This window comes from Hippocampus zosterae, chromosome 20 (genome assembly GCF_025434085.1).
Source record: "Hippocampus zosterae strain Florida chromosome 20, ASM2543408v3, whole genome shotgun sequence".
In the NCBI taxonomy this organism is placed as follows: Eukaryota; Metazoa; Chordata; class Actinopteri; order Syngnathiformes; family Syngnathidae; genus Hippocampus; species Hippocampus zosterae.
In genome coordinates, this window is record NC_067470.1 from 7,168,389 (window position 1) to 7,194,212 (window position 25,824).

The 25,824-nt window shown below is 47.2% G+C and overlaps 2 protein-coding genes across 17 annotated transcripts; both read right to left on the reverse strand.

The window, feature by feature from the left end:
• Window positions 1–22,043, reverse strand: LOC127592875 (nebulin-like). Of its 16 annotated transcripts, none has more exons than XM_052053897.1 (64): window positions 21,995–22,043; window positions 21,056–21,912; window positions 20,630–20,729; window positions 19,740–19,835; window positions 19,166–19,449; window positions 18,895–18,966; window positions 17,493–17,594; window positions 17,291–17,401; window positions 17,117–17,221; window positions 16,931–17,041; window positions 16,737–16,847; window positions 16,546–16,659; window positions 16,210–16,320; window positions 15,556–15,666; window positions 15,329–15,439; window positions 15,140–15,250; window positions 14,758–14,868; window positions 14,574–14,684; window positions 14,292–14,402; window positions 14,039–14,146; window positions 13,851–13,961; window positions 13,588–13,698; window positions 13,209–13,319; window positions 12,497–12,607; window positions 12,310–12,420; window positions 11,799–11,909; window positions 11,373–11,483; window positions 11,151–11,258; window positions 10,968–11,075; window positions 10,559–10,669; window positions 10,352–10,462; window positions 10,163–10,273; window positions 9,951–10,061; window positions 9,773–9,883; window positions 9,588–9,698; window positions 9,367–9,474; window positions 8,496–8,606; window positions 8,031–8,141; window positions 7,847–7,957; window positions 7,187–7,297; window positions 6,959–7,069; window positions 6,741–6,854; window positions 6,471–6,578; window positions 6,292–6,402; window positions 6,115–6,225; window positions 5,919–6,029; window positions 5,736–5,837; window positions 5,408–5,512; window positions 5,225–5,320; window positions 4,727–4,831; window positions 4,524–4,628; window positions 4,337–4,444; window positions 4,097–4,207; window positions 3,787–4,014; window positions 3,586–3,690; window positions 3,397–3,501; window positions 3,091–3,195; window positions 2,920–3,012; window positions 2,735–2,839; window positions 2,007–2,169; window positions 1,730–1,822; window positions 1,225–1,320; window positions 725–855; window positions 1–556 (listed from the first exon to the last, which is right to left on the reverse strand). In XM_052053897.1, the coding sequence occupies exons 5-64, from the start codon at window positions 19,436–19,438 to the stop codon at window positions 380–382; spliced, it is 6,894 nt and encodes a 2,297-aa protein (XP_051909857.1). In that variant the 5' UTR covers window positions 19,439–19,449; window positions 19,740–19,835; window positions 20,630–20,729; window positions 21,056–21,912; window positions 21,995–22,043; the 3' UTR covers window positions 1–379. The 16 variants fall into 16 exon arrangements, with proteins under 16 accessions (XP_051909857.1, XP_051909856.1, XP_051909854.1 ...); XM_052053896.1 differs by having other exon boundaries at window positions 19,726–19,835; XM_052053894.1 differs by having other exon boundaries at window positions 19,726–20,084.
• Window positions 21,923–25,213, reverse strand: LOC127593452 (LIM zinc-binding domain-containing Nebulette-like). The gene is made up of 3 exons (XM_052054910.1): window positions 24,951–25,213; window positions 23,197–23,291; window positions 21,923–22,079 (listed from the first exon to the last, which is right to left on the reverse strand). Exons 1-3 carry the CDS (start codon window positions 25,194–25,196, stop codon window positions 21,923–21,925), a joined length of 498 nt encoding a protein of 165 aa, XP_051910870.1. The 5' UTR covers window positions 25,197–25,213.
• Window positions 25,214–25,824: the final 611 nt, after the last annotated feature.

Sequence of the window (25,824 nt, forward strand, 5' to 3'; positions counted from 1 at the left end):
TTTGTGCTGACAAATGGTTTTATTTCTCTCACGTAATACCATGTGTATGCGTGTGATATGAGGCACAGCAAAATATACAGTAGGTGGTAAGTTATAAAGTGAAATAACATGCGATTACAGTTGAATCGAAGCTCAAAGAGTACGTGGTAATAAATTCAAATGATCCAAAACCAAAGAAAACAGTCGACTGCTATGAAACAATTCACAAAACTCACAATTTCATTGCATTTGTGAAATCTATCATAGAAAATACAAAGTCAGTCTTTCCAAAATATGTTGTGTGATCAAGTGATGTTAATGAAGAGTGGGGAAACAAACATACGCTCACATACATATACACGCATCCAAACACACACGTATCCCTCTGATAGATAAGAGTCTAGTTGCAACATTCCACGTAGTTGGCAGGCAACATTCCGGACTTTCCGGTGCGCTGCACGGTTCCGTACATCCAACCCTCGTCGATGGGCTGAGCGTTGACGATGACGTCACCGTCCCTGAAGGAGACCTCGTCGTGGTCCTGCGCCGCGTAGTCGTACAGCGCCCGGTAAACCCGCTACACACACACACAGGGGGGGGGGGAATCGCCCAATCCTCATATGTATGCCAACATTAAACACAGTGTTTGTAAATGCTAATGTTTGTTGCTTTGTGTAATTTCACATTCAGGTGTATTGAGTGGTGTGTGCAGTGATTTGCCATAGCCTGCAGAGGGCGCACTCACCATGGTGGATGAGTGTGGTGGCGAGGTGACGGAACGGACCGACGACATGCTGGTTTGATGCATGTAGCCGTGATACTGAGGTTGCGGCTGCATGTGCACGCCCTGGTGGTACGCTCCGGGAAGAACCGGGGCTGTGTGATACACACAACACGGACACACACCCACACGCACACACACCCACACGATAGGAGTGATGAGGCCATGTTGTGGAATTCAAGACGTATCAGTTGCGACTCGTAACCGTTAAAGTCCCAAACAATCCTTTCACACTGAGCTCATTGAGTAATTAAAATGCATGTATTCATTTTTTAAATCAGTTATTCATTCATTTATTTTATTTAAACACTTCTTAGTCAAATGCAATGACAACTCGCCTGTTTTGATATTATGTTTATGTTGTCATATTGCGCGTGATTTCAAAGTGTGTCCTTTTCAACCAATCACGTGACCGTGTGATTAGAGCGTGCATACCCCCCCACACACACACACTTGACATGTACCCTGTGTGTCGCAGCTGCTGCGTTCCCAGAGGTCAGAGGTCAACGAGCTGTGAGACTGCCGTGACTGAGGCCTGCTCAGCCTTCGCTCAGCCCGCTCTGACAACAGGGGGCGCCACCCGGCGCGTAAACACAGGAAGTAGGCAAAAGTCAACCAGAATGGACACAAGATGGATGCCGTCTGCTTACGTTACAAACATACTCATTTGAGGTCAGTTGTTAGGGGTAATACAGTGGACGGGTGGTTAGCATGATCGCCTAACAGTTCCGAGGGTTCCAGGTTTGAATTGCAGCCTGGTTAGCACATTGCTAACATGCTCATGTGGGTTTCACTGAATGCCAATAAATGGGACTGGTGGCGTGAAAATTAGTCTGTTGTTTTTAGGCCCCAACTCATCCACGTGTAACCGCGGAGAAAATGGCGGATGGCTTCAATGATCAGGGAGAAGATGACCAAAAGTGTGAGGTTTTCTTTTAGTTTGGGGGGGGGGTTAGGGCTAGGCTCTACCAGACATCCTGCGGAGGCTCTTGGACTGGACGTCATCCTCCAGGGGGTCAAAGTCAAAAATGGAGCCTGGATCTGTTCTCCATACCTTCAGGTCTTAAAAGACGACGGGAACAACATTGAGTCCACGTCACAAGAACCACCGATTGGTCTACACCGGGAGTGATGCCAAAATAAACCAATTGATATATATTTGTAAAAAATCAATAGTGATTTGAAGGCAGGATGTTTCCCCTTTAAAAATATGATTGGTGGTTGTGAATAATTTGAGCTTGCTGACCTACGATGATGCCGCCGGGTCGTCTGTCCGTGTCCATCACCTGGTTGGGACCCGGGTCTGTCATCATGTGATTGGCTCGCTGGTAGCGCTCCATGCCGGGTTCATCCAGGCCCGGCGTGCAACCTCGACCGCGGGCGCGCTCAAAGTCCTCGTGGTACTTGGCCTGCATGGCGGAACACAAAGAAATGGATCACATAAATGCATCAATAAATGAAATGAAACGTTAACGTCGAGAGTAGTGCTGGACCACGCAAAAAATAAAATAAAAATCAATAAATCAAAGTAAAGTAGAAATTAGAAATTATTTTAAATGTTAATATTAACCATATTAGAAAAAACAAAAATCGTTGTTAGTTTCACAAAACAGAATTTTTAAAAAATGGAACAAAATTTAGAAAATATAAAAAAATGCTACTTTCAAGATTATTGCCAAAGGCATAAAAATAAAATAGAATCAAACAAAATAATACCATAACAAATACTTCAATTATGTTCAAATCAAGACAAGTGAGTCACCCCCCAAAAAATACACACACACACACACGCACACACAAACGGTGCATTTTGTCAGTGAGCAAATAAAAGAAGCATGTTTGTTTTAAAATCTTTATTAATCACACACACACACGTCCCGATGTGGTCCGTGGGCATCAGTTAGTACGAGTGCCACGCTCACACACGCAGTGTCCCATTAGCCGGCACAACAGGCGAGGCGGGCAGGCCGCTACCATGGAAACCGAATCCTGAGACCGCCTGACCCGCCTGTACTCGGGGGTGTCCAGCTCCGTGCAGCTGCGGCCCCGCACCTCCTGCAGCCCGCGCTGATACTTCACCTGTACACACGCGTGCGCGAACACACCGTGTCTCCAACATCTCATGAACGTGCGCGCGTTGTGTATGAGGGCATGCTCACTGAGCTGATGTTCTCCTGGTTCCGCCGAACTCTTTTCATCTCAGGCGTCTCCATGACGGCGGTCCCGCAGCCCACCTGTTCTCTGTACTGCACCTGAATGCACGACTCAAACTTTTGAAACCAAGTTTCACCTCAAAGGTATAATCTATTTGTGTGTGTGTGTGTGTGTACATCACTGATCTTCTTGGTGTTCTCTCTAGCGAGCACGATCTCTGGCGTCTCGGTGACGGACGACATGAGACCTCTCATCAGCTTGGAGTCCCAGCAGTAGTGCATCTAGGGGGCGACAGAGAGTCATGAGCGCACGTCCCAAGTTCGAAAAAGTCATGTGACCGCTTCCCAATATCCTTGATCCACTCTGGGGCCTTTTAACATTTTTAAAGGCACCGGTGGGCCAGAGAAATTAAAAAAAAAAACACAAGAGTAAAAAGCGCTGAACGGAGGACGAGGGCGAGCGAGACGTGAGTGCGATCTCACCGAGCTGATGTGCCTTTGGTTGGCTTTCACTCGCTCCATCTCGGGAGTACGCGACGGCGCACTGTAGCGACCTCGCAGACGTTCGGCGTCATCTTTGTATTTCCTCTGGAATGACAGATTGGCTGAATGAATGGGTGGATGGAGAGAAGGACAGATGAATAGAAGAAAAAAAAGCAAACAGGAAGCCACCTGACTGTAGATATCTTTGAGGTAAGAGGCGTGCACAAGTTCTGGGGTGTCTGTGATGGTCCCGTACGAGTTCTCCCGAAGATGGTCTGTCTGTTTGTAGGATGTCTGTGACACACACAAAAACACACACACATGCATGTAATTGAACACACACACGGCGTGATGTGGGTCCAGTGAGGACAGGCGGCGAGATCCGGTTACCTGACTCTGGATCTCGGATGCCCTCTGGGCCCGTCGGACCTCCAGGACATCGGCGCTGAGCCGCATCCCTTTGCCCAGCACCTCCGTGTGCAGGTCCCTGCGGTACTCCTTCTGGTTCAGGATCTGATTGGCCTGTTTGACCCGCAGGAGCTCGGGTGTGTCCTCCAGGCCAAGCCCTGATAAGCCCCGCCCCTTCACTTCCTGTTCCAGGTCCTTCCTGTACTCTTTCTACGGGGGGCGTATGATAAACGTGACTACTAATTATTAAATAAAAGGTGTGTGTGGGGAGGCATGGGGGGGTGCACACTACCTCATTGAGCAAGTTGGTGGCCTGGCGAGCCGTCAGATACTCTGGCGTCTGCTCTACCTCCGCCAAGGCTTTCCCTTTCACATGCTCCTCGTAGTCCCGCTTGTACTCCCTCTGAAAAACACACACTTCACTTCCTGAAACTTCCTCTCTGCACTTCCTGTGCTCCCATTTAAGGACATCACTTCCTGTGGCTCCTCGATTGTGTTACCTGGGGGGGGGGGGGGGGGGGGGTTGCGTTACCTGGCTTTGCATCTTTTGCGCCTCCTTCTGCACTTTGTACGTTTGCGTGTCTGCAAATTCCACACTTGTGCGACCTTTGTTCTTTTCGTATTCCTCGCGGTACTTCACCTGCGAGCGCAGATGCACATCAAGGCTTTGTGTGTGTGCGTGTGTGCGTGTGTGTGTGTGTGTGTGCCATATGTGAGACCTGACTGTGCAGCACGGCGTTCTCTTTGTGGTGGCGCTGTTCAGCCGTGTCCAGAGCGAGGTGGTACTGAGCCTTGTTCTGCTCGTGCTTCTTCTTATACTCAACCTGGTGCCACACACACACACGCACACACACACGCACACACACACACAGGTTGGGAGTTTGGTCGCCACGAAGTGTTTTGCTCGTCCATGTGTACATACGTTACTCTGCAGTTTGCTGGCGTGCAGCACGTGCTCCAGCTGCAAGAGGTTGGGCAGGTCTGAAGAAGCTTCCAGTTTCTGGTTCCGGTTGCTTTTATACTTGACCTGCTCAACAACAACAACAACAAAAAACTTCTGTGACATTCTGAAGGATTTGAAAGACGCTTATTTCATCGCGTTTCGTTCTGATGGGATGATAAAAGTAGATGCGAGCAGCTCGGCGCGACACAAAAAAAGCTGTTATGTAAGGTTTTGGAACTGGAGCGCTTCCCTGCTGTGTGCGCGTGGGCGGAGGATGGACCAAATGTGTGCGTGAGCGTGTGTGTGTGTGTGTGTGTGTCTGTGTGTGTGTGTGGCGCCCTCTTCAACTTCGCCAGCTTTTCATCCAACATGCCTCCTCCTCCCTCACCTCCATTTGCTTGACAAATGTTGCCATGGTTACAACCCGCCTGTTGACAGAGTGTGTGTGTGTGTGTGTGTGTGTGTGTGTCATCTCACCTGGCTGGCGAGCGCGGCGGCGGCTTGTGTGTGCTTGAAAGACACACAATCCAGCGGGTTGTAGCAAGGTCGCCCGTGCACCTGCTTGTAGTTCGCCTGTGGGAGGAAAGGCGGTCAACTACAGAAAGCGTAATGCATGTGTGTGTGTGTGTGTGCGTGTGTGTGTGGGTGCGCGCGTGTAACCTGGCTAGCCAGTTTGGACACTTCCTTCGCATGATGGATGTCCGTGCGTGCGAGGAGAGAACCGTCACTCACAACCAGCTGCTTGGCCTTACTCTTATAAGCCACCTGGGGGCGCCACACAAATAATGTGCACGTGAATGTCAACACTCAAATGTGAACGAATGAAATGCGAGACATCATCGAAATAATCGCTGAAAGATTGTCTTTGGGGTTCTGGTGTTACGAGCCAAAATCTGACAAATTCATTAAACTGTTGCCACGGCGATGAAAATTGAGAACAAAAATGGCCGTCGTGGTTACGCAGAATCTCGCTCACGCACAGACTGACCTGGCTGGCCAGTTTGGCTGCGTTGGTGGCGCTGACGATATCGGCTCTGTCAGGCGCTGTGTTGTAGAGATGAAGCGCCTCTTTCCCTTTCCTGTAGCTGACCTGAGACCGTCACAGAAGACGCCATTAGCGTGGGCGTGAGTCCTCGACTGCTTATGTGACGTGTGCGCGCTTCTGGCTTACGTCGCTTTGCTTCTTATTGACCTCCATGGCGCGCTCCACCTCCGGCAGCGTCTTCATGTTGGCGTAGTCCGACTTCCCTTTCTCGTGATTGTACTTCTCCTTGTAGAACTTCTACACGGGGACAAAATTAAGCAGCGTGTTGAGATGAGTGTTCAAAGCACTGTTAGCGTTAGCATGTTAGCACGTTAGCACTCACGCCGCTTTGCGTCTTGCTGAGCTCTTTGGCAAAGACGGTCTCGATGGTTTGAGGCATTTGTGCGTACAAACTGCAGGCGGCTTCCTTCTTGCCGTCCTCTTTGTACAACTTCTGCAACACACACACACAAAATCGCACTCACAGACTCAAAGGCGAAGACGATGGCTTAGCACGTACCTGGCTGCGTAGCTGACTCTGCTGTTTGGCGTGCTGAGTGTCTTTGGTGTGAGGCAGCAGCGAGTACAAACTTTTGACCATCTCCTTCTTACTGGCGTCCTTGTACTTAGTCTGATGCCGCAACGACACAACATCAACACAAAAGCTCGTCGGCACGCTGAAACGGATCGGCGCGTCACCTGGCTGAACATGTCCGTCATGTCCTTCACAAAGCGAGTATCCAGAGTCTCGGGCAGCGAGGAGAACAACGACATGGCCAGTTCAGCTTTGTCCTTCTGGTACTTGCTCTGAAAACACACAACCACACACATGCGCAAACAAAACCAGCAAAAAAAAAAAAAAAAAAACATGCATATGAAAAATAAACACACACGGGGTAAATATTCAAGGAGCAACAAACGTATGCTTACGTTGCCATCTGACTGGATGTTGATGATGTCACGACTCACCTGACTTTGAATGCTTGTCAAGTGCTTGACGAATTCTGTCTGATTGGTGTCGGCCATCTTGTGAAAGGCGCTGATGCTGCTGCTCTCCTCTCGACCTTTCGCCTTGTATTTATTCTAACACACACATATGCACTTCTTCATAATGATTGGATGTCAAATTGTGCGTTTGCACAGCATGCGCTTTGCGTTTGTTCTTGCGTGCGCGCGTGTGTGAGCACCTGACTCTGTAGCTCCGTGACTGCTTTTGCAAAAGTGATCTCCTTCGTGCGGGACAGCTGAGAGTACAGACTGGCGCCTTGCGTCCTCAAAGCGTCCACCTTGTACTGGACCTGGAGACGTCACAGATGGGTCCGTTGGGCAACGTCAGGTTGTTGCTGTGCTGCGGCCCATGGAAAAAACGGCCATGCGCGAACGCGGCGGCAATTGCGCGGCGCGATGTGAGCCACCTGACTTTGCAGCCGCGTGGCCTCTTTGGCGTGTATCGTTTGCATGGTCTCTGGCAGGCGGTGGTAGAGGCTGCTGGCCGTCTCCTTCCTGCCGGCCTCTTTGTATTTGAACTGTGGAGAGGATTAGCCGTTATCATGTTGCTAGCCGACGCCTCGCTTGTAATTGTACAGGAAAGGTCGTCACGGGGGGACAGGGACAGAGTCATTTGGTAGTTACGGTAATTGATGAAAATTGCAAATGGTTTATAATTGCTTCTATATGCCACAAGATCGTGGCAAAGCACTATTCTTATCTTGAAACTTCTCAACTCACTTCAACATTGTTCCTTGTACGCCAAGATTCCACAAGATGGGGGGGGGGCGGTTAACTACGATTCTCACAATGAAAAACTCCTCAACTCACTTCAACATACAGTAGTTCCTTGACACCAAGATGCCACAAGCAAGCGGCAAAGCACTATATTTTGTCGAAATGAAACTCCTCACATCACCTCAATATACCTGTAGGTTTTTTTTGGACACCCCCAAAAAATGCCACAAAATGGTTCCAATTTTTTGGTGCAAGCATTTCAGTGTTGGGTTTGAACCCCAATATGCAAAAAAAGTGAATTTGCAAATCCGGAGTATGCAGTGTGGTTGGTTGAGTGTCGCCCCCCTCACCTCGCTATGCAGCTGGGAGAGCGCCTTGGCCAGCCGCGTCTCGGCGGTTTCTGCCAGCTGACTGTAGGAGCTGCGAACGAGGCTCTTGACGCTCTCCTGCTTGTACTTAAACTGCAAAGACAAGGCGAAGTCGGGAATGAGGCTCTGAAGCGAGAAGCGATGCTCTGGCCGCGCGCGCACTTACTTTGCTCAGGAGCTGCGACATCCTGGCGGCGAGCTGCGTCTCGGCCGTCTGCGGCAGCTGAGCGTACAGGCTGGACGCCATCACTTCCTTGCTACCGTGCTTGTACTTGTCCTGCCAGAGGGAGCTCAAAGTCAGTTTGTTTCATGACTGCTAAAAGGCACGACTGAAGAGTAGAATGCTGATTTCCGTGAGACAGTCGACGGCATTTGACATTCGTTGTTAGCATTAAGCTAGTAGACCTTAATTTGATTTTTTTTCATGGATCAGTTTGACGGTAATCGTCAAATTGGAGTGACAAATTAATAGCGTGAAGTGTTCCAAAAAGTGGGAATTTTACTGACTAATTAATTTATTTTTTGTAGTGGGGTTGTCTGGCACATTATTGTCATAAATGCTGTCATTCATTCACAATGGTTGCATAGACAGACAGGTGTTCATCCTGCGTCCATCACGGTGAGTGATTACTTGACTCTGCAGCTCGGAAAGTTGTTTGACATGAAGCGTCTCGGGCGTCTCGGGCAGCTGATGGTATAGAGCGCTGCTGGCTTCCTTCTTTCCTGCCTCCTTGTACTTCACCTGCGCGCACACGCACACGCATGGGCGATCACCAAAAGACTGTAGACATTGAGGATGGGTAATATGGCCTTAAATGAAAAATCTTGCCAATTTTGCACCAAAATCACAGGGTAATACATTTTTAGCAAATTACTTTTTTTTTTTTAAAGTTTTGCTTCGCTGTTTTTTTTCCCTTTCCGGTATTTGCATTATTTCTCCTGACACCTTGTTTTCCTCCATCAACTTCCATCAACTTCCACCGTACTGAAGAAGACCCGAGAGTCACATGACACCATGACGTCGTATAGCGCCACACAAGTAAGACGAAGCATCCGACTGCACTGATAAAGCGACCAGAATAGAGGGGCACTTTTGTCCGACATCGTGTCACAATGACTATAGACGAGTGGTGGGGAAGTTACCAAGTATAAATATATCCGCAATTAAAACTCATTCAGTACCAGCCAATTCTGGACCAAGTCTGAAAAGACGTTTAAAAACGTCTTTGGGACTGAATGAGTTAAGGACTTTTTTTTTCAACCTTGAGCTTGATTGAGATTAACACCGTGCGCAGGGTGGGGTTGGAGAATTGGCAGTAAAGCAGGCCAAAATGCAGATGTCAGGAGATGATTCAAGTGACTAATAAGTAGTCCCTGGTATCGAATATTTATTTGTCATTCTTCTCCCTACGTTCAGCCTGAAAAGCAGCTTCTGCAATTTTACATTTTATGATTCCACCCACAGATAGTTGAAGGTCAAGTGAAGGTGACACGTTTCTGACCTGACTGTGAGTTTCCGCCATGTCCTTCACAAAGCGAGTGTCCAGAGTTTCGGGCAGGACAGAGAACAACGAGTTGGCCAGTTCTTCTTTGTCCTTCTGGTACTTGTTCTGCAGACACACGGCAACGTCAACAAGCTCACCGAGAGAACATTAAGCAGAACGTGTGGCGTAAAAATATTTTATCGCAATTGTGGATTTGGTGGTGCATTCAGGCTCGTCACCTGGCTCTGTAACTCCGACATCTGTTTGGCAAAGTACGTCTCGGAGGTCTCGGGAAGGAGCGAGTACAAGTTTTTACTCATTTCTTTCTTGCCATCTTCTTTGTACTTCACCTGCAGCGCGCGCGCAGAGTTCAAATTTCCCAGCACTTTTTAGCGTGTGACTGTGTGAGTGAGTGTTGGATCACCTGACTGTATAATTCCATGAGCTGTTTCGCCGACGCTATGTGGGTGGTTTGAGGCATTTGGTGATAGAAAGTCTTGCTGGCGTCCTGCTTGTGCTCCTGCTTGTAGGCCACCTAAACAAAAGAAGAACTTGAAGAAGGGTTTTGTGCGTTTGATGGCCGCGGCTTACCGGGCGCTGACCTGACTCTGCAGCAGTGACGCGTCCAGAGCGTGCCGAGTCTCCAGAGTGTCGGGGAGCTTGGAGTAAAGGCAGTCGGATGCTTGTCTTCGGCCCGCTTCCTTGTACTTGTTCTGAAACGACGCGACGCAATATTGCCAAACGTATTTGATTGAATGGTCAACAAGGTCTACAAAGATGAAGATGAGATGAGTTGAATGAGAACGTAGAATACCTCGCTTTGGATCTCTGATACGCTTTTGGCAAAAAGGATGTCGTTGGTCTCCGGGAGCTGCGAGTAGAAGCTGACGCTCTGCGCCCGTTTGCCGCTCTCTTTGTATTTGTTCTGAAGACAACGAGAAGCTCGCTCCGGTCACAATGAGGATCCTTCAAAATCGATATTATTCCCGGAACGAGTCGCTACCTCGCTCTGGATCATCGCCAGCTCTCGGGCCAACTGCGTCTCTGGGGTGTCAGGGAGCTGCGAGTAGAGCGACGACGTCATCTGCTTCTTGCCCTCGGCTTTGTACTCTTTCTGGAGCAGGACGAGAACGGGAGCCCTCGTTTAAAGGGAGAGAAAGGTGACGGACTCCCCAGAAAGAGACCAAAAAAAAAAACACGTGGGACTGACTTGACTTTGCAGCGCGCTGGCTTCTTTGGCGTGTTTAGTCTCCAGGGTTTCGGGCAGTTTGGCGTACAACGACGCTGCCGACTGCTGCTTGGCCTCTTGCTTGTACTTGGCCTAAAACAAACACACACAGAGAAGAGGCATCTTATCAAACTGGCTTCCTATTGGCTGATATTTTAACCCTGTGTGACATCTACGGAAGGATTTGACCTTCTGGTGCGAACATGATGGTTCAACGCAACCCATCTCGCGGGTTCTGCAGTGCAGCAGTGGAGGATTCGATATTTTTTTTTTCTTGACCGGTTTTCTGTTCAATTTTAACTTTCACGAAAAGGTAAGGCTTGAAACTTAACAAGTGACTTGTACATGGCGACCGTCAGCCACATCTGCTTTGGTCTCACATGAAACTCACCTGGCTGTGCGTATCGGCCATGTCTTTAGCAAACTGAATGTCCGGCGTTTGGGGCATCAACGAGTACAAGGAGGTGGACATATCCTCTTTGTCTCGCTTGTACTTGGTCTGCAATGCCAAAAACCGTCACAAAGTGGAAGAACATCTGTGAGAAGATGGAAGAGAAACTGGACGGGACCTGACCTCGCTCTGGATCTCTGACACGTGTTTGGCAAACTGCGTCACCGGCGTCTCCGGAAGTAGGTGATACAGGGCTGAGGACAGATCCTTGTTGCACTCCTTATATTTTACCTGCATAGATCGAATACAAAGGAGGAGAAAATCGGCGTTGAGACATCAACGCGCTTGAAGTACCCATTTGTCTTTGGTGTCTAAAGTCAGCTTTTCATCGCGGCAGGAGGTTACCTGACTCTGGAGCTCGGTGAGCTCCTTGGCCCGTTGAGTGTGGAGCGTCTGCGGCAGGGTGGAGAACAGCGAGGACGACATCTCCTTCTGGGCGTCCTCCTTGTACTTCACCTGTAGGGGGGGCGACGATCGTACGAAGAAACGTATGGCACAAAAAGGTTGCCACCTGTCCCACAAAATACGCTATCATCCTTTAATTGGGAAATAAATGTGGGACTCGGTTCGTCCTGTATTTTCCTAACTGTCCCACACAAACCTTAACACTGAATAATAATTAAGAGACAGGAAATATTACACACAGCAATGTGGTATTGGCAGGGGCTACACACGATTTGATTAGAGTTGTACATATTATCGTAAAAGCTAACGGCTAACACATGAAACAAATGGAGTAACGAGTGTTGCAAGCCGTGTATGAGATCTGACCTCACTCTGCAGCTCTGTAACATTTTTAGCAAACTGAGTCTCGGCCGTTTGTGCCAACTGAGAGTAGAAACTCTGCGATAGGCTTCTCTTCCCGTCCTCCTTGTACTTGACCTGAAGGACACAACAGGAAGCTCTTTCAGGGCTTTTAGCATTAGGACCATCCATACAAATCCAATTTGTGTCACGCGATGGATGTCGGCGGCTATTAGCGTACACTCTGTATGTGTTGCTCCTCCATTTGTGTTGAAGGAGCAATTGTTTGAAGGGTGTTAATTAGCACAGCATCCATATGCTAATTTCATTAAGGAGCTTTTATTTACCTACCAGATTTACATTAAGATGATGTAGTCGTGAGATGAAATGTTAGGTTGAACATTTTAGTGTTTCATTATACAGCGTGTGAATATGCACGATGATCAAAACATCGACGCCGTGTCCCCGCGTGGAATTTTTCTGCACTTCATGGTTACTGAACACGAGGGAAAGACTGAGCGGCGTGTTTTCAAGGCACCTCGCTCTGCATGTCCGTCATGTCTCTGCTGAAGATGGTTTGAGAGGTGTCGGGTAAGGTGGCGTAGAGGCAGGTGGCCATCTCCTTCTTGCCGCTCTCCTTGTACTTGACCTGGCAAGGGACAACGCACCTTTGCCGCGGCGTGCTCACGCTCGTTGCCGACGTGGGGCGGCAAACAGGAAGTTACCTCACTGAGCAGCTCCGCAGCGTCTCGAGCATGCTGTGTCTCCATGGTGACGGGCAGGGCGGCGTACAGCGAGCTGTGAAGCTCCTGCTCACCTGCCGACTTGTACTTGCTCTGTAACGTTGAGGAGACGTCACAGTACGGGAGCAAGTCTCAATTCTTAACCTTCAAGTCGCAAGGAAGTCCCGAGTTATGTGTGTCTTGACCGTCCAGCCATCTTGGACCCCATAATTATGTCGAAATGAATTGAGGAGCTTTATTTGAACAAAACTAGTGCTTTGCCACCATCTTGGTCACAAGGAACTATGTGGAAGTCAGTTAAGGAGCTTCATTTGGACAAAAGTAGTGCCATCTTGTGGCATCTAGGTGGTGCTGCAGTGAATTGAGGAGTTTCGTTAAAACAGAAATTGAGCGTGGGCAGCAAGCCAGTTAAACCTTGGTGTCAAGGAACTGCAATGGAGTGGATTGAAAAATATAGTTTTAGCGCCATTTTTGGGGTAAGTGTAGGCAAATAATAACCTTTTTTAGGGGCAGTCTGGAGCTTTTCAGTATATTTGCAGTCAGAAGTCATCATCTCAAAGCAAATCTACACTGTGTCGTCTTCACTGGTCTTTACGGGGTTTTTTGTCAAGTCTAAAGACTTCAAAACTGGTTTCACTGTGCGATCTTCCGAAATATCAAATGTGGTGTGGAGTGTTGATTCCGCTGGTGGCACCTCACTCTGCAGCTGGGACATGTGCTTGGCCAGCTGAGTCTCCGGAGTTTCCGGGAGCTGATGATACAAACTGCTCTGCATCTGCTGCCGCACGCCCGCTTTGTACTTGACCTGCGATACACCAACACGCACGCAAATACTGAATCGCCCACGCGGGCAGCTTCTAAGTTTGGTTGCCGCAGCAACCGCAGTTATGACCCAATTGAGGAAATTCCCAAGTCAAGGTTCTGACAGGAAAAGAAACTTCCTCCCACACTCTGATAGCATCTTCGTTTCGTTTCTAATTTCCCTCCTCCCTTGTTATAATTTAATTAAAAAAGTGCTCATGTGTTTTCACACCCTGTAGAGAAGTATTTCTGAACGGCTGCGGGGCGTGTACCTGACTCTGCAGGTCCGAGATCTCTTTGGCGTGTTGCGTGTGGATGGTTTCAGGCATCAGCGAGTACAAGTTGACGCTCATCTCCTTCCTGCCGTCCTCTTTGTACTTCACCTGCCCAAGCCGAAATATTTTTACATGCATTTTACTTAGTTAACTCATTCAGTACCAATTCTGGACCAAGTCTGTCTTTGGGAGTGAAGGAGTTAGGAGTTCAGGAGATGCCCCCCGCCCCCAACCACCATCACCCCGTGAGAGAAACCCACCTGACTCAGAAGCTCCGAGACGTCTTTGGCGTGCGCCGTGTGAAGCGTTTCGGGCAGCAAGTGGAACAAAGTGGATTTAAGATCTTTCTTCTGAGCCTCCGCGTATTTGCGCTGAGGGGGGGGGGGTACAGGAGAGAGAACGTGAAACAAGACTGAGTGTGGATGGCGGAGTGTCTGCTCGACTTTACGTGACTCTGTAGGGCAGAGGCCTCTTTGGCGTGCAGCGTCTCCAGTGTGGCGGGCAGGGTGGAGTAAAGCGACTTGGACGCGTCCTTCTGTCCCTGCTTGTATTTCAGCTGCAAAGAGAAATTCTTTATTTGATACAACGTCACCACACACGGGGTGTCCATCAAGTCGAAACGTGTTCTGCGATGTCATCCATCTGTAATCTATATGAAATCTTCCACAAGCGTCTCGAAGAGCCTTTTGGAGCGCTCGCACCTCACTCTGCAGGTGGCAAAGGCTTTTAGCAAATTGCGTCTCCGCTGTGTCGGCCAGTCGGGAGTAGAGACTCTGAGAGAGCTGCTTCCTGCCGCTCTCCTTGTACTTCCTCTGTGACAAAGAGGAAGAGAAAATGTCACGTCGTTTGATCGAAAACACTTTGCTCTAATGGATCTCGAGGCAATGTCATCTCATGGAATCTCATCCCGCATCGAGCGCTTAAGTGTGATGAGTTTTAAAGAGAGCCTTCCTCAAAATGGGATTGTTATTCGGAAGCATCACCTCGCTCAGGATGTCCGTCGTCTCTTTAGCCAGCTTCATTTCTGACGTGTCGCTCAGGGTGGAGAAAAGGCTGCGGGACGTCGCCTTCTTCCCGTCCTCTTTGTACTTTTTCTGATCACACACAGCAGACACACGTGTCAGACACGCGACGTGCACCACGAGCGGCCGACGTCCGTCCGCGTACCTCGCTGAGCAGCTGCGTGGCGTCTCGAGCGTGTTGTGTGTCCAAAGTGTCGGGCAGAGTCGAGTAGAGGCATTGGTTCACCTCCTTCCTGCCGTCTTCCTTGTACTTCACCTGCAGGCAAAACAACGTCGCCACACTCTGATTTCCTTCTTTTTTTTTTGTTTCTTCCAGTTTGATTTCATTTGCATCCAGCTGAACATGAAACCGCGTTTTTTTTCCCCTGAGCCATGTTTGAGAATTAGAATTTAAAATAAATTTAAAAAAACAAAAAACAAAAAAACAAAAAAATAAAACTAATTCTAAAAAAAAATTATTTTTTTTGGGAAAAATAAAAACTCACCGAAAAACGAAAGTCAACCAAAAAAGTATTGTAGGACATGACCTGGCTCTGCAGCTGCGAGACTTCCTTGGCCAGTGCGGTTTCGGTGGTTTCAGCCATGTGATGGTACAAAGTGTTCTGGTTGTTTCGCTGAACGCCTTCTTTGTACTTGACCTGTGAAGCGACAGCGGCATGTTGTCGTACGCGCGCACGTCACGCTCAGCTGACGAGTCAACCGTGACGTGTGACTACCTGACTCTGAAGGTCTGAGAGTTCTTTGGCGTGTTGCGTGTGGATGGTTTCAGGCATCAGTGAGTACAAGTTGACGCTCATTTCCTTCCTGCCATCCTCTTTGTACTTTACCTGCGCAATGCGCACAAGACAACGTGAGCATTTATCAAATTCTGAAAAACAACTGACTCATAATTTCATGACGGCACTTTCAATATCTCTCGCTCTCTCTCCTCTTTTTTTTTTACCTCGCTGGCGAGCTCGGAGGCATCCTTGGCGTGGAGCGTCTCGAGAGTCTCCGGGAGCAGCGAGTACAAGGACGAGTCTCCGCCCTTCTGGCCCACTTCTTTATAGTGGCGCTGGTGGAGAGAAGACGTTTAAAGTGCGGACGGACTTTTTGGATCTGAGTACAGTTCAGAATAGAGTGAGCGGATGTTAGATGTGACGGAAGAGTAATCAGCAAAGTAAAAAGAAAAGCTGACAGTGTGACCAGACATATTGTAGTGTAAAGATAGAACAATCGTGGCGAGAACGCGAGAGAGGGAAAATTCGGACGTGAAGCGTCATGATCCTGTTCCTGCGTGTCTCCAGCAGGTGGCAGACGAGGGCTTTCCCTTCAGTGTGCACACCTGCTGCCGAATAGCATTAGCCACGTATCTGAGGGCTGACACGCTTTTGTTTTTGGAAATAAATATTTTTTCTTACGGAACCTGACGCTGTTGATGAAATGGGGCCAAAAGAGGGGATTTATGCATGTGGTGAAAAAAAGACTTTTCGGTGAGAGCGGAAGATGCTGACGACAAGGATTCGTTCATGCATGCATTCATTCCCATTGACGTCTGGAAAATGGGCGACAAGACGAACGTTTGGGCGTGAGGTGTGAAGAGCAGTCGCGGTCTCACCTCACTCTGCAACTCGGCGACATTCTTTGCAAACTCCGTCTGCATGGTGCGCGGCAGCTGAGAGTACGCCGTCCGACTCAGGTTCTTCCTGCTGTCCTCCTGGTACTTGAGCTGATGGGAGGACAAATACGCAGAAATGGTTTGTTGTCCGAACAGGTGAACAGTTGTAGCAGATAAATGCCAAAAGTTGCATGTTGGTTTGGTTCGGTATGAAAGTCAACTGAGCTGTACTGGAACAGGAACCGAACATGAAGCTGCGACTGCAGCAAGACAGTTTCTGAATCTGGAACCGTAACTAGAAGTTTCAATTCAACACGTGGTAGCGGTTGGTGGTACCTGGCTGTGCAGCTCGGTCATTTCCTTGGCAAACTGGATCTCCTTGGTGTCGGTGAGCTGAGAGTAGAGAGAAGACGGAGCTCCTTTCACCAGCACCTTTGGTCGATAATTCACCTGAAAGAGACGAGAAGGTGACAGGATCACACACCGGCTCGCAGCTTGTGACATGAGAGCCTGCGGAGGTGAAGTACGTCGCTTTGCAGGTGGGACATCTCCAGCGCATGTTGGATCTCGGGAGTGTCGGCCAGTTGGGAGTAGAGAGAGATGGAGGCTTTCCTCTTGCCGTCTTGCGTGTAGTTTTTCTACCAGGCACAGAGAGAGAGAGAGCGTGTCAAGATTTGACGAGGATGAAGGTTGTCCCGATGGAAGAGAAAAACGCCCGCACCTCACTCTGAAACTCGTGGACGCTCTTGGCCAGATGCATCTCGCTGGTCTCGGGAAGCTGCGAGTACAAAGTGCTGCTCAGTTCCTTCTTCACCTCCTCCTTGTACTTGTTCTGACGGGAGCGCAGAGAGGAAAGGGGACGCTTATCACCGTGTTATCTTTTCATACGTCCATTTGTGGGTGTTACCTGGCTGAGTATGTTGCTGAGTTCTTTGACAAAGTGAGTGTCGTTGGTCTCCGGCATGAGCGAGTACAGTGAGGAGGACGTCTTCATGTTTTCTTTGTATTTAACCTGGGAGGAAAAAAAAATAGTCATGTGTCAACAAGGTGTCGGTTCGGTTTTCCGTTCTGGTGTAAGCACCTCGCTCTGCAGCTGGCTCACTTCCCTGGCTCGTTGTATCTGCGGCGTGTCCGGAAGCAGCGAGTAAAGGGACAACGACGCCTCCTTACGGCCTTCCTGCTTGTATTTGGACTAAACGGGAGACGGCGACATGAGCGGGGCATGAGGACTAAGTTCGCCGGCGGTCGCGGTTCGAAATTTTGAAGTGAAAACGTGCCCACACCTCGGAAACAATTGCACTGATGTTCTTGGCGTGAATGAGTTCCGCTGCAGGGAGGTAGAGACTCTGACCTTTCATCTTCTCAAAATCCTCTTTGTACTTCACCTAGGAAGACATGAGAAGGCCCGGAACATTGTCCGTCCATTTTCTATTGCGCAATCGGCGCACATGTAAACGAAGAACAGACTCGCCAGTCATACTGGTAGGAAGCTAACCGCTAACGTGCTAACTGCTGCCATCATATCATCATCATCATCATCACCATCATCCTCCTCCTCAAGCCTCGCATGCGTTGTTTCCTTCTTTCAGCAGCTCGGCTTTGCGAAGCGGAGCGTCGCCGTGGCAACAGCAAAGCTCCGATCGGCAGAGCCGGCGTTAGCTTGGAAGTTGAGAACTTTGGGTTGAATGTGAAAGCTTTTGAAAGCGACCCGGCTGGCACCGAGCGGCATTAAATTTAGAAAGCGCTTGCCTGCTGGCGGCGTGATGGCTCACGCCCGAGTCTGAGCGGCGCTCGGCAGGTTCGAGAGAGCCGAGAGGATTTCAGAAAGCGGCTGATGAGTCACCGAGGATGTGTCGCCCTCCCACATATCAGTGAAAGATTCAGCGTTGCACGGCGCAGTGCCAATCCTTCTCTTGGATGCTTTTAGTGGACTCACGCGGGACATTTTGAGAGACGGTTGCCAACGGCAACGCTGGCTTCAGCTCACGGAATTCCACCTGCATCAAGCGTATCTTGCCACGTCTGTCACCAGCGATGACGCCAACATGCCGCGTTTGAATATTCGTGATTGTTACGTTCATGGCAGAACAAATGTTTCTTTTGACACATTTGGTTTTTTAAAAAGGGATGGATGGCCCATTTCTTGACGCTTAAAATGCAGATATAAAATAGCGGTATGTGGAATAGAATGATTTTTTTCCCAGCTCATTTACAGTTCATTTCATGAATAATAAATCAATTGTCTAATTATTCTTTTTCTAAATGCGTGGCATTCATTTTACAATATTATAATTCTTATGAATAGGCTCCAGCACCCCCCGCGACCCTAGTGAGGATGAAGCGGTTCGGAAGAAGAATGAATGAATGAATGAATAGTTCTTATGAATGAAAAAAATGTTTTAAATAAATGTTGGATATATAAATAAATATTATATATATATATATATATATATATATTTTTTTTTTAGGAAAAATAGAATTGCTGAATTTGTTTTCCTCAGAATTTTTGTTTCCTGCAGATGAGGAAAACAAATTCAGCAATTCTATTTTTCCTAAAAAAAAAAATTATATATATTTAAAATATTATTTGTACAAGAGATAATAAAAAGAAAATAATTCATGCCCATTTGTCTTGTATGCATAATTAACTTAATTATACATTTGATTACAAAAAAAAATAATTACCTCACTAGCCAGCAGGCTGCATCTCCTGTTGAACGCTGGGTCAGGAAGAACTGGGCGGGCACCACTTGAGGCCTGGAAACATGCACACACCCAAATATTATGAATAATAGTATGGTTTCTCATGCATTCAATGGGTGATCCTACATTTTTGGGTGATCCTCATCCTTCGTAGATCATCTGCTCATCCATTATCATCAATCATAGAAGGATCATCATCAACATCGTCGGCAAGCATCCATCCAACTCAGTCGCCTTCCAAGTGTCTTCTCACCTGTGGCTCCTTGGCTCCTCCTTGCTCGTCATCTCCCATTTCTTGCACTCGAACCCCTTCTTCTCCAGCCTCTTCTTCTTCTTCTTCCTTTTCGTCTTCAGTTGGCACGTTCTCATCAGGGTGCGGAGAACCCGACCCTCCGTTCGTGTCCCGGTGAGACGTGAAGGCAGTCACTGTCTCTTGGACAGTTTCTTCTTCTTTAGTCTCCACCTTCCCGACTTGTTGTGTCTTGAAAACCAACTCGGGAGTAGACGAGGCATTTTCTTCCTCCATGGTGGGCACCTCTAGAGAAAAAAAAAAACATTTCGGTTAAGACACTCACATGAGACAGACAAATTCAATAAGTGTGACGCTAATGTAGCTTTGTGGGTCAAGTTAGCTAGCTGCACTTAAGGCACTCACAATCTTTTGTCATCATTTTGTATTCTCAATTCTCAATTCAACGTTCATGTTTGACGATGGTGAGCTAAACCGTGAAGTTAGCGTAGTTTAGCCGTCTTTCTGGGTCAAGTTCAAATCAAAGTCAAGTGGAGTCTTTCCTAAGTCCCAAGTTGCCCCACTTGTGCTTATTTACCAGCGTGTCCTTTCAACGGTGCTCTCGGAGCTTCAATCCTCGGGCGATTGGCGAAGAGTTCTCCCGCAGCATCCAGCTTGAGCTCCCGTCAGGTCTCTGAAGGCACGGGCAGTCGGGTCCAGACCAACGACAGTCCAGACTCATGACAGGGCGTCGGTCATCGAGTACGTCTTATCGCGTACGAAGGCCACATTTAGCGCTCCACTTGGAACTTATCAGGGGCGACACCTTCAACCGCTTTTTTTAAATTTCAAGGCGATCGCCGTTGCGTATGCTGGAAAGAATGGATATTTGTTCCACATCGCGGGCTGGGGCCAAATGTTGGTGCTTCAGTTGACCTTGAGGCTGACGCCATGGAAGCCAAACCCAAAAAAGGTTTCCGATGAGAGCGCGTGTAAACAAAAGGAAGCTCCGCAAGTGCGCCGCCGCCGACGGCTGCCAGAACCGCGGGAAGCGGCTGCAGGTATGCCGGCGCCGACGGCGAGTGTCAGATGGCAGTTGAGGTAAACACCACGTTGAACTCGTTGGCCATCTGGTCACCACGCGGCAGACCGTGACCGACTACCGAGTCCGATTGTCTATTCCCGAATTGCTATTTTAGAATTTTTCGACAGTGGACTCGATAGTTGACTCTCTGGGCCTCATACAATTAATTGAATAGTGACTGCAACCTCCCCAATGACTAAAATGGGGTTAGCCCCAGTGGAGTTTTTAAGTGGCTCCACCAACTTGTCAAAGCTCAGATCGTGAAGCATCCGGCCTTGATGCTTTTTCTCAGGCTTGTGACATTCAGGAATGAATGAATTATTCTTGTGGATGTTACGTAATAGCAAAACTTCAAGAGCGAGGGGGGCGCTTTTCATCTGCATAAGCGTAAAAACAGCGCTTACGTAACATCCAACCGACACCATTCTCTGCCCTCATCCTCCTCCTCCCACGCCGCTTCCTCCTCCTCCTCCTTTTCCTCCCTTTCCGCCTCTTCATGGCGATCTGCGCGCAGCGAGTTCGGAGTTCGCAGCAGAGTGTGTCAGTCCAAATGAGAAGAAGAAGACAGGAGGCATTTGCTTACATCGTCTCCAGATGGTGGCTACAATTTTTTTTTTCACACTCATAAGGCAACACTTCATTTTAAAAACATACAGATTGGCCATTATGAATTCACAATTGATTAGCAAATAATCAACTCGTTTTCATTTATTCTAGTAATCAATCACATCTCACGGGCTTAGCATATTAGCATGCCTCAATGCTAACTCGCTGGGTGGTCAAAGTTCAAAACCAGAAGATTAATAAATAAATAAATAAGAGTTACTTACAATTTACCAGATGCTCCGCTTCGGTGCTTTTGTTGCCGCCATCTCGCAATTAGCGCAGACTGAATGTGTGTGTGTGTGTGTGTGTGTGTGCTCACTGACAAAACTGCACCACATCCATTCATCTCCTTTGCACCCCACTTATCGTATGCACATAAATACTGTGGGTTGAAAATGTCTACACACCCCTGTTCACCTCATATGATTGCTACATTTAAAATGAGACCACAAAGAATTTCAAAGCTTTTGTTTCACTCATTAATGTGATGATAAAAGACGGCTAGAACAGCTGAACTTTATTTGAGGTTAATCGCAGTAGTAGGAGAAGTATTTGTATCTAGGTAACCATAACTATGTAAAAGTAAACAATGTAAATTATTGGAGCTCTAACCAAGGAACGAACTTAAATTAAGTCAATAGATGTCAGGAAAAGCCGACAAGAACAGCTGAACTTTAATTTGAGGCATACAGTTTATAGGCTGTCGTGTTCATGTCCTGTTTGTTAATTCAGTGTCTGGAAAGAGTGGAGGGCGTTCCCCTCTAGAGCTGCACCTGTCGTTAATCTGCTTCATTTTGTGGGATCCTATCGGATTATTCCGGTGACGTAACATCGGTCATATTTGCAGTAGGAAAGGTTTTCAAATGCTTTATCTTGCTAAAACCACAACATTTTGAACAAGGGGGTGTAGACTTTTTATCATCACCGTCCCGTGTACGCGCGTGCGCTTTGTGTTTCCACCGCCGGCACATACGTTACTGATGTGTTCCTGCGTGCGTCTCAGTCGTTGCATCTCAGGCGTGTCGGACACGATGCTGAAGCCTCGACCTTTGCTCTCCTCAAAATCTTTCTTGTAATTCACCTGCGGCGGGTCAGGAAATGTTGCGGCACTCAAGATTGTGTTCATCATTCATCTTAATATTTCTGTAGGATATTTTACGGACCTGACTCTGCAGCTGACTTTGCTGCCTCAGTCGCAGGTTCTCCGGCGTATCAGCCACAGTGGTGAAGGATGTCTTGGGATAATGTCTGCATGTCATAAGCATGATTAGAAATGCATTTATTTATATGGCATGAACCAATTCTTGAATGACAAATACAGAAGTAACTTTTCTTAAAGGGGCCAAATATAAAGATTAAAAAAACATTTATTGAACGGTACAAGCAGCCTAATACCAAATGACAACACTCGCGAGGAGCTGCTGTAGGCCACGTCTCAACCTAAATGGTCACGCGCTCGCTATCTGGCCAAGTTCCGGACATCAGTCACTCGCCCACGCCACCGTACGTGCAAGAATTATACTTAATAAAGTTTATTTACACGATTGTGCTTGATGATGTGGACATAAAGCGCAATACAGGGCTGTATTTCTTTATTTATTAAAAAACATGTAAAAATATTATGTACCATATGTGAGTATCGGCAGTTTCAAAAAATGAATGCACGGATGCATGAAAAGTCACGTATGATGTCATGTGTAATGTCCGAGGTCGTTTTTTTCCCCGCCCCAAGTCTAATTTCAAGTCCGCTTTGATGATATCTCCAACCTGCGCACACAATGTGACAGGATGCTGCTTTGTATGCTGCTCTAAATAAAGTTACAGCATCAAAATGACGAGCGGCAGGACTTAAGGAAACAGCGGGTGTGCGCGCCGACAATTGTTCGGAAAAGGCCGAGAAACAAAAGAGTGTGCGTGTTAGCATAGGGGTCATTCCACTCGCATCGAAACCCGACGGGCCATTCCTTGGTGTACAATGAAGCTAACATGCTAACGCGGTTTTGGATCGTGGGAGGAAAGAAAGCCATTTGAGCATGGGGGCATCATGCAAATGACACGCGGGAAGGTCACACAGACAGGAAATCTGAACCGTGAACCTGAGAACTGTGAGGAGAACTTGCTAACCACTCTCCATTGTCCTGCCGTTCTCACTTTCATCATCGATTTCATTTTTCGAATGCGGCGTGTACATGCAAAAAAAGCTTGGACTGAGGGAGTGTTTTTGTCATTTGTAAGAGAATGCACGAGCACACCCACATACACACACACACACACACACACACACACACACACACACACACACACACACGCACACACACACACACACACACACACACACACACAATGGACGAGAGGGCCGACTCACGCGTTGCAGTAGGGCTTCTTGTCGTAACCTTTGTAGTTCTTCATGTTGAGGGTCATCTTGCAAACCTCGCAGTGGAAGCAGCCTTTGTGCCAGTTCTACATGCACATGCACACACACACACAGCCATCGTTTAGAAACACACGTTCTCCAATTTTCCATTCCCATGTGTGTGCAATTCTTCATACAAGGACCATTCTAGAGCAAGGCTGTACCAAGTCTAATTCAGAGGCCATTTGCCACCCGCCGCATATACTAATGAAAAATTAACATTAGAAAGTTAGGAGCAAATTTTGAAAATCTTGCCTATTTATTTATTTAAAATTCAACTCAGGAGAAAAACTTTGGACATCATTGTTCTAAAAACTTCCTGGCATGTTGTCATGACAACATGCTGAGCAGCAGTCAAAGCAACAGCTTGTTTATTTGTTGGACTCACTCTCAACCCCAGTGGTGTAAGGGCGTATTGCAAGATACACCTGCCTGTGTGAGAACAATTTCAGAATTTCTACATGAACGTGCTTAATGTTTGGTCGCCGACTCGGTGCTATTGTTGTGTCATCCGACGCCGTGCGCAGCAGACACTTGACGAGGCTTAATAATTCATCAACATGACGCCGCACGCCATCATTTATGTATGTGACACTCAATATGTAAGGACTTTTTAAAAAAAAATATTCATCCACTTCCAAAAGGCCTTTAAAATCAATTAAAAACACCCTCAAACCAGTGTTAACACCACAAAAAACATGCTTCTCAATGAGAGAAATAGCACTCGATAAAGTAACGATATAAAATACATATACAATCTGAAGAACTGAATTATTTTCGTCGCACTTTATACCTCCACCATGTTGATGCTCTTAGTTAGCCCGTCTATGGTGTTTCGGATTATGTTTTAGCATTAGGCTATTTGTTTCTTTTAAATACACAATATATAATTAGCTCTTTTTTTTATGTTCAGTTATCAAGCAACTGCCACCGACTCAGTGAAATAGGGCGTGTGTGTGTGTGTGTGTGTGTGTGTGTGTGTGTGTGTGTGTGTGTGTGTGTGTGTGTGCGCGAGCGCGTTGCAGCAGCATGTTGGAAAGGATTGTCCAATAATCTTAATCAGCTGATACACTGTAAGTACATTAGCAGTTAGAACGTAACCAAGATGTTTAAAGTTTGAAAACAATGTGGTTGTTTTTTAATGGTTTGGGAGAAAGAATTAGCAGCTGATGAAATCAAGTGTTTCTCTTAAAAGTAGAAAAAGTCTTGTTGATGAACATCCAGGCTTCTTCCATCTTTCAATCATCATCAATTTGCTCAGTTCACTATACCGAATATGTGATATTCCTTGTTTGGTTTTATTTGGGTTTCTGTGCAATGACACAATAAATTAGATTAAAAATTAAAATGTATATTTTGATAAACACATTTGGGCTGAAAAAAAGGCTAAATGATCTATTTCAACATGTTTATGGCTACCTATAGCTTGTATAACATATTTGGGGATAAAGAACACAAACTGTCTCAAAAGTGTAGGGAAATGTTTGACAAAAGAAGACTTTGGAGGGGAGATGACGAAATGATGATGCACGTTAATTATGATGAATGCACTTTGCTTCTTTTTCATTTTAACGTCTCAATTACTGGACCGGGAACGTCTTCGACATTTCAAACATTTGCAAATAAAAGCTTGTATGTTGAATTCAATAAGTGGACGTAAATCTATTTGGATGATAAGCAGAGTGTCCGAAAAAAAAAGTGCTCACCTTGTCCAGGCAGCTGACTTTCTCTGTCGGATAAACAACCTTCCCGCAGCGGGCACACTGGGGGTTCATCCTGGCGACCGGGAGGGGGTCCAATGTTGGGGTCCTGAGGCTTGTTATTATGTCACCAGGGAAGAGGATGCTGGAGCAGGGGTGGGCGGCTCCGAGTGGAAGCTGCTTGCCCGCTTTATGATCCGGGACCGAGTGAATAACGAGTGCAGCTCGAGTACAGTCCGACAAACAGAGCATCCAAGAGCGGCAAGCTCACAGCACTTAGCAAAGGGACCGGAAAAACGAACAACGGCTTTTTCCGGACCCGTTTCTTTCAAAGTAAAATAATTTATTAAGAGGGTACAGAGTACTGTATAACTTAAAGAGAGATATTTTTGTGAATAACAGCAGTTCAAAATAAATACGTATGTGTAAATCTGCCTTTGATGTGCATATTAAGCTCAACTCATCGAAATGAACAGGGGAAGGATCCAACATGCCCCCTTTGAGCTGCGTGCCTACGGCTACACTAAGCTCGTAGGAGCAAGGGCCTAAGTCTAAGACTTTCACTGTTCATCATCCTAAAGAAAAAGGTCAGACCTTAGAATGTGACCACTAGAATTCGAATTAAATAATTAAAGTTCTGCGTATGGAGCAGTCAATCCGGTTTGTCCACTCAGAAACGAAAGTAAATAGATCTCCAGGGAGAATATCTTGTGCTGATTTGTCCAAGACATTTTTTGGGTAACTATAGCTAAAAACGATCATCCATAGGTTCACCTTTCACGTCCTGCAACAGAAAAGACATTCGTTAAAAAATGGATTTTTTATCGAATAAAATATGGGTACGCATCTTTTTGGGTCACCCTCTAAGTGTGGGCCTAAT